General features: G+C 28.5%; 4 protein-coding genes across 7 annotated transcripts; 3 read left to right on the top strand and 1 right to left on the bottom strand.

The window, feature by feature from the left end:
• Positions 1-81: 81 nt before the first annotated feature.
• On the top strand, positions 82-783 carry LOC122565674 (40S ribosomal protein S21). The gene is made up of 4 exons (XM_043721883.1): positions 82-183; positions 272-329; positions 457-592; positions 670-783. Exons 2-4 carry the CDS (start codon positions 280-282, stop codon positions 733-735), a joined length of 252 nt encoding a protein of 83 aa, XP_043577818.1. The 5' UTR covers positions 82-183; positions 272-279; the 3' UTR covers positions 736-783.
• A 1,312-nt stretch (positions 784-2,095) lies between these two features.
• LOC122565672 (TBC1 domain family member 9) lies at positions 2,096-8,261 on the bottom strand. Of its 3 annotated transcripts, none has more exons than XM_043721880.1 (19): positions 8,102-8,261; positions 6,896-7,062; positions 6,594-6,767; positions 6,424-6,520; positions 6,157-6,346; positions 6,002-6,078; positions 5,857-5,913; positions 5,580-5,784; positions 5,290-5,495; positions 4,920-5,203; positions 4,649-4,852; positions 4,227-4,574; positions 3,930-4,081; positions 3,675-3,860; positions 3,414-3,602; positions 3,070-3,232; positions 2,654-3,010; positions 2,457-2,578; positions 2,096-2,384 (listed from the first exon to the last, which is right to left on the bottom strand). In XM_043721880.1, coding segments are annotated over exons 1-19 (3,396 nt in total). In that variant the 5' UTR covers positions 8,104-8,261; the 3' UTR covers positions 2,096-2,168. The 3 variants fall into 3 exon arrangements, with proteins under 3 accessions (XP_043577815.1, XP_043577814.1, XP_043577813.1); XM_043721879.1 differs by lacking the exon at positions 8,102-8,261 and adding an exon at positions 7,932-8,095 and having other exon boundaries at positions 2,654-2,986; positions 3,930-4,085; positions 4,243-4,574; XM_043721878.1 differs by lacking the exon at positions 8,102-8,261 and adding an exon at positions 7,932-8,095.
• A 165-nt stretch (positions 8,262-8,426) lies between these two features.
• LOC122565673 (acyl carrier protein, mitochondrial) lies at positions 8,427-10,141 on the top strand. Of its 2 annotated transcripts, none has more exons than XM_043721882.1 (3): positions 8,427-8,769; positions 9,216-9,323; positions 9,831-10,141. In XM_043721882.1, the coding sequence occupies exons 1-3, from the start codon at positions 8,611-8,613 to the stop codon at positions 10,008-10,010; spliced, it is 447 nt and encodes a 148-aa protein (XP_043577817.1). In that variant the 5' UTR covers positions 8,427-8,610; the 3' UTR covers positions 10,011-10,141. The 2 variants fall into 2 exon arrangements, with proteins under 2 accessions (XP_043577817.1, XP_043577816.1); XM_043721881.1 differs by lacking the exon at positions 9,216-9,323 and adding an exon at positions 9,368-9,484 and having other exon boundaries at positions 8,428-8,769.
• A 173-nt stretch (positions 10,142-10,314) lies between these two features.
• On the top strand, positions 10,315-13,518 carry LOC122577984 (MOB kinase activator-like 4). The gene is made up of 4 exons (XM_043749776.1): positions 10,315-10,458; positions 10,908-11,281; positions 11,374-11,508; positions 11,596-13,518. The coding sequence occupies exons 1-4, from the start codon at positions 10,399-10,401 to the stop codon at positions 11,690-11,692; spliced, it is 666 nt and encodes a 221-aa protein (XP_043605711.1). The 5' UTR covers positions 10,315-10,398; the 3' UTR covers positions 11,693-13,518.
• The last annotated feature ends 58 nt before the right edge of the window (positions 13,519-13,576 follow it).

Genomic DNA, 13,576 nt, shown 5'->3' on the forward strand with positions numbered 1-13,576 from the left:
ATATCAGATTAATGTGTATTCACTTGGATATATTAGAAATATATTTGAATCTCTAGAAATATATAGAGACTTATTGTCAATATTGGTAAGCGTGATTTTAGTTTCTGACATATATACGTACTGTTGTCGGAAAAGTTCTTTTGCGTACGGAGCCATTTTAGCTTGCACATTTAGCAATCGAAAGTAAGAATATATCTTAATTTAAAAGCTCCTAGTGTTATAATTCTGTACAAAACATAGTGTATATTATATATTTTAAACTCTGTTACAGATATAAAAATGGAGAACGACAACGGAGTACTTGTTGACTTGTACATACCAAGAAAATGGTATGTGATACACGTGGATTGCTGCTTTTAATAATATAACAATGTCCTTCTTTAAATAAAAAGTGCAAATATAGCTATAAATTAACGTTAAATCGGCTATAAATCTTATATAAATTGTATTTTATAGCTCATCGAGTAATCGTATCATTCATGCCAAGGATCATGCATCTATTCAATTAAGTATTGCTGATGTTGATCCTGAAACTGGGCGCATGACTGACTCTCAGAAGATGTATGCAATTTGTGGCGCTATTCGTCGTATGGTACGTTATTTACCGTTGTACTAATTACTGGTAGAAGTTAGCATTTTTTTAAATAGCTGTTTTCTTAATTTTTTCAGGGTGAATCTGATGATTGTTTGGTACGACTTGCAAAAAATGATGGTATATTACCAAAAAATTTTTAATCTATGATAATTATTTTATTCTTTCAATAAAAATATAAAAAAAACTAATACAATGTGTATTACTGAATCAAACTACTAACTTAAATTGTACATATAATTTTATGAAAGTTCTCTTATATATATCATTTATTATATAATTTGTACATAGAGTTTTACATATGAAATAATGGATCATTATATACATATATATGATACAGAAAGATAAATTTTTAGATATTTCATGCTTGTTACGATGGAATAACTTTTTTTGCTAGTTCCATTTAAAAAATTATGTATGCAATGATTATATAAAAATAAAAATCATTTTAAAAAATATAGTTACATATGTCAAAAAAGTATGATTTCAAATATTAATATTTAACTGCATTTAACAAAAACATTTACAAATGTTTTAAAATATGTATCCGTTCTAAACTTTATATTATGCAACGCCTTGAATAATAAGAGATAGTATAAATTCTTAAATATTTCGAATATTTATCTAATATTGTTTTAAGGACGTATATAATATAAGTATAGTCTTGATTGATTACCATATTGTTTTAAAATATCAATTTATCACACACTAATTATTATTATAATTGTTGGTAATCAAAAATTAGTGTACAATACTTTTTTTATTGTTTTTAATGTTTTGAAATTTTTAATATATTTGCGAGATTAAACAGTACATCTATTAAACGAGTAAAAATATTTCATGATTTTGTGCATATGTCCCTCATATCATAATTGGGAAAATATGGAAACTTGTAAGTATTCAATACACTTTAATACTAAAAAATATTTCTGTTATATTATATTAGTATCATTTATTGGGAACTTCATCTTCAAGCATGAATATTGTTAAATTGTGATGGAACTGATTTGGAACTAATATGTCAGAAATATTACCCTGAGTATATTCTATTGATACCATCTTTCGATTTTGATCGGTATGATTATTATATTGTATAATTAGGCCAATAGATTTATATATATTTAAAGATTAATATTTTTGAAAGAATAATTAATTCTTAATCACATTTGCAGTAAAATTTTATCTTTACAGTAAATTAGTACATAATATTGCTTACTAAAGAAAGAAAAAGCAATAATATTAAAAATATAAAGGATTAAACGTTTTTTTACATCTGCAATTTCGGAATCAATAAAAAATATAAGAGTAATACCATGTAAAATTTAGATGCTACTTGAATTACTGCATTGAAACATTATATTCTAATTTTTTTTTAATTTATGTTAACTACTATTTTCTTACAAAATTGTATTTCGCAAATTACAAATCTTTTAACTAAGATTTATTTATCTAATTGCAATGAATGTAGAAATTTTCGTAGGAAACGAAATTACTGGTCAATTATTCAAGGCAATCTATGACTTTATAAATTTTACATATATCTTACACTATTCTCATAAACAGTTAAACCTGCGTATCAAACATTTAACACAGGAGTATCTGATAAGGAATGAACGCGATTAAACCTACGATTTTTTAAAGTTGTAATCGATTCTGAAAGATCTGCTCTTTTACTAAAAAAATCAACTATAGCTTGACCTGTTAAGGCAGATGCCAAGAACTGTTCGACACTTATTGACCAATCTGGACCAGATGCAACTACATTTGACGGATTTCCATTGCGATCGTGCGACTAAAAATCATGTTTTATGTACAATTTATAATATACTCTAAGATTACTTACTTAATATAAATAATATGTTACCCGTTCCACGGCTGAAGGTGTTTGTTGAACAGCAATAGCTGCCAAAAGTAAACTGTCTTCAGACTCATCTCGACCGACGTAAAACTTTTTACCAACATCGCCTAGTTGGAGTAAAAGTGTACCTGTATGTAAGGAAAATGTTTTTTATTTAATATGGATTCAAGTAGTAATAGTACTTTGATATGTGTATAATTTACCTATTGAAGCTATACAATGGTAAGTTTCTTGTTCTTCTGGTTGTGCAGGGAACATGTCATAAAGAGTTTTCCATAATGCAATGAAATGTCTTTGTGACATTTTTGGCACAGTTTTAAGATCCAGTGGGCTGTCTTTGGATGCTATCATGGAGCGTAAACTTCCCATGCTTTGAACTTCCCATGATTGATCTCCTTGGCTGGTCAAACTTGTCGACCGAGATAAAGTACCGATACTTGGTTCTTCCGCTAAACTAACTGGCATTTCTAAAGAAGCAACGCTTTGTTCCATACTGTCAAAAAAATCTGTAGCTTCTGCTGCTACTTCAGCACCATCTAATATTGATATGTTTAACTTGTCTAAAGTAACAATAAACAGTTTCTTATTATAATGCTTTTAATTATAAAATAATATTTACCAGAATGCGTTGGCGATTCGAAATCAACAGGTGTAAGTAATGGTGGTAAGTGTAGAGTATATAAAAGTTTTAATCTTTGTGTTAAATCTGCAGTTGCGGTCATACCAATCGCTTGTACTAATTCCCGAAAGTTCAGTAGTCCATCACGATTACGATCCATTAACTGACATACAATACTACTTATGAACATTTTCTGTATTTGCTTGATCTTATTCAATAAAACTAACATACATATGGATGTTAATTCTCTAATATTATCTATTATTTTTCATAATTTTCTTTCTTTGTTATAAATAGCTACACTTAAAAGTAGAAAATTATTTTGTAAAATTCGATTAACTTACACGAAATAATCGAGCGGCGAGAGATTCAGCTTGACTACATTTTCCCCATGGAGACAAGCCACCAAATAATATCCTAAATAGTTCAAAATCTACTTTATATGCCTCATAAGGTGGCTGCGTTGGATCATAACGATCAGGTTCAGATTTTCGTTGACTCATTAATTCTTCTCTTACTAAACTTAACAAATCCTAAATAGTGATATCATTGTTTTTTAAGCATCTGTGTTTTTTGAATGTATACTTTCTTAAATATATTAATACCTGCAGTTCTTCCATTGTCATATATTTGTCAACAATAACACTTCTAATTACATTTTTCTCAATTCCATCTTCCAAACTTTGAACTACCCTAAGCCTGTGTTTTAAACGAAGTCTTTCTATTCCACCAATAGTCAAAGATCCATATCTTGAATATGCTTCATATATTAAAGTCTGAACAGATATACTCTAAAATAATAAACACAAATAAAATCATGAATCTCTGTAAATATAACTAATGCATAAAAGCGTTCTTACTCTATTAGGAGCAGCACTATCAACTGGTCTAGGAAGTATAAGTCCTTCATCATTGAATACACCCCCAAGGTAATCTGTTAATAACTGCATTGCTTCACCATCGTCACAGCAATTTAACAATTTATCCTGATTCCACTCCAGTACTGTCAATGCTATCTGACACAGGAAGAAAGACCTGTTTACTTCAAATTTCTTCTGTATGTATTTTATTCTGTATTCATTAGAAAGGATATCAATAAAATTCAATATCTTCACTAATAAAAAATAATTAAGGAGCTAAAAACAAAATATATGTACATAAAATATGTTGTACCTGGAAGATTACTTTCGCTCCATCATAGAAAAAGCAATCCATTATATTTACTGCACTACTAGTTGGCATAACGCTTAAAAATATGGTTAAGAACCATGAAAGTGATATAACTTTAATGAGACCAAGGTCCTGCAATCTAGCATGTAAAGTTGGTAAGTGTTCAGCAGCTAGCTCTTCTAAAAGACCTTGGTCAACAAGAGCACCGACTACTCTTCTGTCATAATAATCAGGCAATAACGATTCACATACATTACATAACTGCCAGAAAGCAGATTCTTCTGAACAATAGATCAATAGAACTGAAGCCACTATATTCATGGCCTGACAATAGCCTGTTTTAAGACAATTAAGATTAAATAATTTTTGAAAACTTTATAATGAAAAATTTCACGAATAAAATTTTTACCGATTTGTGGATTTTTCCAAGCGTATGCAGAAAGAACTCTTCTTAAAGCACTGATACCAGTATCAGATTGAAATGCTGGGTGCTCGGGTAAAGAACGGTGCAAATCTCGTTCTATTTCTTCATTTGCTTGACAAGACTTACCCAATGATTGGTCAACTAACGATTTATAAAGTCCTGGATTCATTACCATTTCGTTTAACGCACCTAGAAATAAATTGAAACTATGTTATACCATTCAATTATATGGTAATGATTATATTGACTGCATTACCCGAAAAGGTAAGCCAAACTTCTCCTCTAAGAGACTGTGGTATACCCTGGATTATAAGTTTTGCTGTCTCTGTTGTTCTGTACATTGTAATACCTCTACCATACTCTGCAAAATGGAGTTCCCATTGTTTTTCTTTAGCTTCTTGTTTTAGTGTCGCTTCATTGCTTAATGGAGCTTTAAACAGAGTCATTAATGGTGGTTGTGGTTTCCAATCATTAGCGGTTTTGGTTTCCTCATTATTGCTATCACTGTGTAAACTATTATGAAATGCGTGATCGACGCTCCTATTTGAAAATATATTAATTATTATATAGACACATTACATATTAAATTGTATGGTCAAAACTAAAAATATTAAGTGGAAACTTACAAATTTGATAGTTTAGATTTTGCTAATAATTCAGATATTTTCTGAACAACAAAATCTCGATCGTGAATCTGAGCAAATAAAAACGACGATCGAGCAGTTGTTACCAAAATAGATTTGTCTATTCCTGTACTAGTTGACTGATTTTCAGCTGGTTCAATAAGCCTTACTTCTCTTAAAGGTATAACTAAACTTACTAATCCTCTTACCTACAATGAAATGGATATTGAATTATGTCATTAAACATAAATTTATACATATTTATATTTATTTAAAATAACCAATATATTTACTCTGCTTTCAAAACAAAGATAATTCTGGGAAAGAAATATTTTTCCCCAGACATATCTTTTATTGTATGGTGTCCATAATGTTGCATCAATACTACCATCTAATTTTTCATTTCCTGGTAGTCTGAATTGTAATCTATAAGCTTCAGAATGTGCTCTTGCATCAAGATCTCTTTTTAAAAAGGATGGTTTTTTAGGTACGTTTTTGCTGAAAATATAATTATCATTATAATCAATGTACACAAATTTTATTCAGAAACCTGTAAGTGACTTCAAATACCTCAGTTTATTTAATAGTTCTCTATCTTCGTTAAAGCCACTTTTTTCATCTATAAGCCTAGCAAAAATAAAATAATATTAATTTATTGAACACATTTTCTATCTATACTCTTACAATCTTATCTACTGTATATAAATAATGTTACCTTTTCATAGCAATATTTGTAAGCTGTTCCATTAACGAATATGTATCTGATTTATGAAGAAACATTGAAAAATAATGCTGCAAATGGAATAAAATATTGAATGCTACAGATAATGTAATAATATAAATAATAAACAACCACAATATCTTACTTACCTCTTTATTGTCTCTAGTTACAACACGTATACTATCTGGAAATAAGATGGAATTAGTTTTGCTTAATTCAGTAATGTCTGCCCATCTTATAATTAATTTTGTTTCTCTTGCCAATATATAGGCATAAAAACACATATGATTTATTGATAAATATAACCACCCCTGTCTAGGCAAACGAGATTTCCAGTAACTAAAAAGATACAAGGTTATGAGATTTTCTAAATCTTACTGAAATTTTATATGCTTTTAAGTTAATTATACAAGTACCTGCATGAATAATAATTGACCAATTTATCTTCTTTTGGTATATTGAAAAGTTGATGAAATTTAAAAGATACAGTTTTAAATGATTCTGGATCTTCTTCTGTGGATAACATAGACTTCAATAATACTATACAAAAATTTTATTTTTTGATCAATTTCTCATAATAACTTACCGTCAGCAAATTGACAGTCTGGTATATTATTTGCAATAATAGATTGTATTTTACAACAAACAAATTCAGTTATTTCTTCTTCAGTATCAAATGATGTTAATGTATCCATCAAGTTCGAGTGAAGCCATTCCCAATCTTGTAAAATTTCTTCATGTGTCAAGGAACATGCAACTGCTATAAGTTAAAAATTTATTTTTAAAAGATTTTTATCTATAATAACAATTTCTTATACCAATATAATATGAAGAAACTATAAAAAATATAAGTATTTTATCTTATTAATTTATATTGAAATATTTTACCCCAATAAACTTCTGATGATGGTGTTTGATGTAATATCCTAAATGGTGGAGGTTTAGTGTCAAAAACGCTATCCAATGTCCCCACCAATATAGAAGTAAGGCCCTTTGTCTTTCCATGTCCTTTACGGCGTTGTAAAACAAAATATACAGTTGCTTGTTCTGTTACCCTGCATGACAAAGACAACAAAATTCAAAGACAACATTCCTGTTTGAAGATCACTCTAACACATGAGATAAATTCTGTTTATTTCAAAAAACATAATAAAAAAACTAGGTGTAATGTCAAAGTATTTTTAAAATACATAAAAGTGAAGTGTTATAAACTCAATTGTATGGTACATAAATCCTTTAAAGCAGAAATGAGTCATAAAAAATACAATAAAGATATGACAAACAAACTTCAGTAGTAAAGGCTGCAATTTTATTGTGCAAACCATAATATTACAAAAAAAAAGGCAACAACTTTACATAATTTCATATTTACATTTTTGTAAATATTAGTGGTATCTTTCACCTTTTTTCATTTATATTTTATTCATAAATATCACCGAATGAGAATGAATTAATGTCATAGATAATAATTGACGAAATGATTCCAATAGAGCGGATGTCTGTTATCGATAATAAACCATATACACCCTCCCACATATAATGCATTATAATTTATACTCCTACACTGCATGATATATAACGCAAGAAAATACATCTAGCGATGATTTATGGTTCTAACGATAGTAACTCTAACTAACAAGATCTAACGGACACGTAACATTTAATACCGTTAAATATATATTTACGAGATGTAAACAAATAATATTATGTTAAATACAATACAAAAATGACAAATCAATTAAAAAAAGATAATTATTTTTCTATTTAGACTAGCATATACATAAGCTCGTAGAACTCTGGCAAATAAATAAATGCTCGAAAATTACTTAAATCCTTGAGTGTACGTCTGTCAGCTGTCTTTGACGTACGATGTAAACAGTAATTGTAACAGAACATTGAACATCGTATACACGTATCAATTTACCAAAGAGCATTTGCCAGTAGAACCTCTTGTGGCTTCACCCACATATTGATCACTGTTCTTCCAGCACATATGGCACTAACGATACGAATTCAAGCACACTTTATCCAAGACACCAGCAAATTCGCCGTCTGGTCAGCAGAAAAAAATACTTGCCAAAGATAAATACTAACATGAACTCCACTACGAGTCGGTCGTTGTCAGCTGCGTCGATTCCTGCAATTTCGCCATATTCTCAATCTGAAATGTTACTAAATATTCAATATTCTCGTTTTACAAAAAATTTCTTATCTTCTGAGAAACATTTTAACATTTCTTATATATTATACAAATTGAATAAAATATGATTATAAATAATATTATCGTGACATGTAAATCATTATATCAAAATTTATAAATAAATAATTATGTAATTATTATGTTAATATTATCTTTTACAATTATAATTGTTAACGTATTATGTACGTGTACATATGTAGAGATTTAACAGTATTTGACAAAATCTTAGACAGATAATTTTTACTTTGCAGTAAATATAACGTTGGTAGATGTCGCTACAATTTCTAATTCATGTAAACTTGTTAAGTAATAACCAACCGTGGTAGTAAAAATTACGATACGGTAGAAGTTGGGGTACGGGAATAGGTTACGTCTTCTTGGGAGATTTTTCATTGCAGAGAAAATGGCGTCTCTCGCAGGAGTTCGTCTTTTAATGAGAAATACCGGTACATTTAGAAATTCAATCAGACAGACGTGCTTACGAAGTGCCATTACACAACTTCAATTAAATGAACGATTTTTTCACTGTAATAGACAAAATACCATCACCCATGTGCCGCAGGTAAACACTGCCTTTTTCCATGGTTTTCATCAATTCTTTCTGGTCATTCCTACATTGTACTTCAATTTGAACATTATATAATCAAAATAACTTGAATTTTAAGAAATCAGTGAATGTAAATGTATTCAGAGTATACCGAGATTCGGTCGGAATATTTCATTGGTTTAGTATGTATGTTACGTTTTAACTAGATTGAATATCCGTAAAGTAAAGTTCAATCTTACGACATCAATATTTAAATTTTCTCTCATTAATGTTATCATGTTCGAGAAATATAGAGACTTGTCATGTTATATACTCAAAATCAATACTTCTTCTATTTGTCTATAATGTCTATTAAAAGCTTTGTAATATATATAATAGAATTATTATAATTATGTTAGTTGTATATATATTCTATTTATCTTATGACATGTGAATAATATATGATGATATTGTACATATAGGTAAACATACAATCTGTACGTCTGTACAGTGCAACACCTAAAACTAAGGAACTTGAAGATCGTGTTTTAAATGTGGTCAAAGCTTTTGATAAAATAACTGATGAGAAGGTTGTACAATTATATATTTCTTTTTACATATTATTATTTTACAGGGCACACGAGTCAAGCAGGTGCGTCAGTACAGTCATGCTGCACCATTATCGCTTGACCTTATTCGCCAGCGTGTACTGTTAGTACTCAATCTCTATGATAAAGTTGATCCTCAGAAGGTATCTATTCACAAGATAATATAACATTAAAAGATACTTGTGAAAGTATTGTGCAAATGATAAGATTTACCAATTTCTGTTGAAAATTTAATTTTTATAAGTTTATTAATCATATTTTATATAATATTATCATTCATTTTCTATATCTGTTGGGACACCTTGATATAGATAGCTTCTCAGAAAAAAGAAATTATTAATTAACACCTTGCTTGAATCGTAGTGTCTTTATAATAAATTGATACATATATATATATATATATATATGTATATATATACATATATGCATAAATTCAATTGTTTATCAATGTCTGAAGCATATTATAATTAAAAAATTAACTTTGTGCAGTTATCTCTGGACTCTCATTTTATCGACGATCTTGGTTTGGACTCCTTAGATCACATAGAAATTATAATGGCCATGGAAGATGAATTTTGCTTTGAAATACCAGATATGGATGCAGAGAAACTTTTACGACCTAGGGATATAGTGCGTTACGTTGCCGATAGGGAGGATATTTACGAATAAATATTCACATAATATAAGTCATCTCATTAGACAAGTTTTTTATTTTTAAAATCATTATATTAGAAAATAAAAGTTAGACTTTACTTCTTCTGTATATAATATAAATATAATAAAAATAAAATGAATCACTAGATTGAATCTTAAATTATATTGCCTTGTATTTATTCTAATTTAATATCAAATAAAAAAGTATACGTCTATTGCATATTTTTATTTCATATATAAACATTTAAGTATACATTATTTTTAAATGGCGAACCAAGCGCCACCTAGTTGTAGTGGCATATAGTGTCGCTACTCTCCGCTAGGCCGACATTACAACACTCAGATCTTTTTTTTATTTGATTCAATCGAACGTGCACGCTGATCGAGTGCAACAACTGGAAAAATGAAGATGGCGGACGGATGTGTATTCTTCAGAAGAAATAGACCCGGAACTACAGCAAAGGTTAATAAAAATGTTAACTTTCATGAGAATTTATTGTTTTTATGTCCTGTAGACTATCGTTCAATGATGGTTTGGTTATCTACAGCGTATTTACAAAAATATCCAAATGCGTCTTTGACATATCTTTGGAAAATCAATGAACGCTCTATAAAGAAATTATTGTTTACAAACTAATAATTTATTATATTTCGTTTACATTGTTTTAAATTTTCAGTAACATACTAATCGTGTCTAAATGCTAATACGCCCATAGTTACATACTTGTAGAAATACATTTTACTGATAAAGATATAGATTTTGATAGATAATATTTAGTACAATATTTACTGCTTTTTAACAATTAAGTAATTATTAGAATAGGTTTTACACGTAATAAGTGAGCCATGTAAGTGACACTGGTTGCTTATTTCTTATTAAACATTCTTAATTTAGGAACCTTTTTTGTTTAGAATTTCTGTAGGTGGCCTGATGAACCCTTTGAAGAAATGGACAGCACATTGGCCGTGCAACAATATATTCAACAGATGATTAGAAGAGATCCATCTAATGTCGATCTAATATTGAAAATGCCAGAAGCACAAGATGAAGCAGTATGGAAATATGAACATTTAAGACAGTTTTGTATGGAACTCAATGGTTTAACAGTAAGACTGCAAGCAGAATGCCATCCAGAAGCTTGTACTCAAATGACAGCTACTGAACAGTGGATATTTCTGTGTGCTGCACATAAAACACCTAAAGAATGTCCAGCTATTGATTATACACGACATACACTCGATGGTGCAGCTTGTTTGCTTAACAGTAATAAGTATTTTCCTAGCAGGTATATAAAAATAATATCAAAAGATTATTATAGATAATTAGAATATATAAATATTTGTTATCTATCTCTCTATTTCTTTATGTTTATTTCAGAGTAAGTATCAAAGAATCTTCAGTAGCAAAACTTGGATCTGTTAGCCGGAGGGTTTACAGAATCTTTTCTCATGCATATTATCATCATAGAACAATATTTGATGAATTTGAGAATGAGACCTTTTTATGCCGCAGGTAGATTGATTAATTGTAAAAGCATAGATAGAAGTATCAGTATTTTATTAATTTATTTATTTTGATCATTGATCTTTTTTATTTTAGGTTTACAGCATTTGTGACAAAGTATAATTTGATGTCAAAAGAAAGTTTAATAGTACCAATTATGGAAGAAGAAGGAACAACAGAAAGTGAAGCGTAGAACTTGAATGTTTATTTATATTGTCCAAAATTGATTTGTCAAATTTAAGGAAATCATTGGTAATATTGATATATTGCTGAAATATCTCTTGTAGCTCTAATTATTACAAGAGTATTGAAAATTTTTGCTAATCTGTTTAAAAATATATCATTAGAATTTCTTGTTATTCATCTTTCTTAAGATTCATTTTAATACAGTCTTTGCTATCAGGAATTTATTGTGTAAAATAACTTGTCTTGCTTAAAAATTATATTTATAGTATTTACTTATCATTGAATGTGTAAAGCGTGGAAGGTATAGTCGAAGTTATGATCCAGCCATTTCTAAAGTCTTTGTATAAAGATGAATTTATTTTAAACAAATGTATTATACCTTCTACACAATACATTAAATTAAAATAATTCTGTACTAATGAATTTTACTTGAGTTTACATTTTTAATGTAACAAAATAATTTTAAACATTTTTGAAAACATAATTTTACCAAATGGCATTTTATGAAATAATATAACAAGAAATTCAAGAAAATTTAGAATAAAATTATTCAGTCTTTTACATAGCATATCTTTATATATTTTGTACCTTCTTTTTTGTATAAAAATATTTAATTTTATTGAAACTATATATAAACTTAGATTTCTTTTTTGTAAGTAACCTTATTACGATGTGTTTGACTAATTCGAAATCTAACATTAAATATCGATATTTTTTTCTTACTTCATTGAGTCATCATTAAAAAATGGATATATTTACTGTAGCAAACGTTATCAATATAACGTAACAGTAATCAGCGTACAGTAACCAAATGAAGGAAACACTTATATGCATTATTAGTAATGATAGTAAATGTGTAGTGTTCTTATTTATAACATATTTATCTTATGTGGGATTGAACTTAAAATGTTGACTTTCTTCTCCTGTTACCGGTATAACTCTTAATATCGCATAGTCCGTTTAAAAACGTTACATTTTTATTGTCTGTAAAGTATTAAACATAAGAAGGATGATACAGATCTGTTATACTATCAGGGCACACACGTTTTTAAAAATGAGACTAGAGAATACAAGTGAATATTATTTTTTAGTTTATTTTATAATCATTTATCTATATTAATTGACATTAATTTTTTACCGATTAATAATTCTGCCAATGAGAAAGTTGAAAGCGTTCTCTAGTTTTCTCGGTAAGAAAAACAATATCAGTACTGGGAGATTATACATACTACTGCCGAATACTTAAGCTCCATAATAAGTAGTTTATAGTAGTAATTGACATAATATGAAAATGAAAAAAAGAATTAAGAATACTTTGGAATTTATTGGTTTATTAATGTATCAATCGCGATTAATTCAAACAATGTTTTTTGTAAGCTTATACGAATTTGATACTAAGAATATATTACTAAAAAAAAAAAAAAAAAAAAAGAAACAGAGAAATAATTGCAAAAATGTACTCTCTTCCAGTTTCACCAACGGTGAGAAACATAATCATCATGAAAGAATTTTTTAGTAATTTCATTTACTGTTGGTGAAATGTGATGTTTGCTAATCGTCTATTGCGGATAACTTTTTCTAAAACAAAAAGAAAGAAGACCTTACAATTAAATTTCTGTAGAAGGCACTGTAATTTTCATAGTATATGTTATAAGTCTGCAATGTGCATGCATGCTATTGTAACACTGTATATATAATTTGTAAATAAGAAATCTAATAACGATAAGATCAGTTAATAAGATTGGAATAAGAGAAATACACCGAAAGCGCGTGATTATTTCTGTAATAAACATGCATGTACTGACAAGGAATAAACTTTTTACTTAATAAGAACCATTGTATCGCTCTTTCATGTGCATAACAAATATGATAGAATTACAATTCTTACAAA

The sequence above is a fragment of the Bombus pyrosoma genome, linkage group LG3 (genome assembly GCF_014825855.1).
Source record: "Bombus pyrosoma isolate SC7728 linkage group LG3, ASM1482585v1, whole genome shotgun sequence".
Taxonomy (NCBI): Eukaryota; Metazoa; Arthropoda; class Insecta; order Hymenoptera; family Apidae; genus Bombus; species Bombus pyrosoma.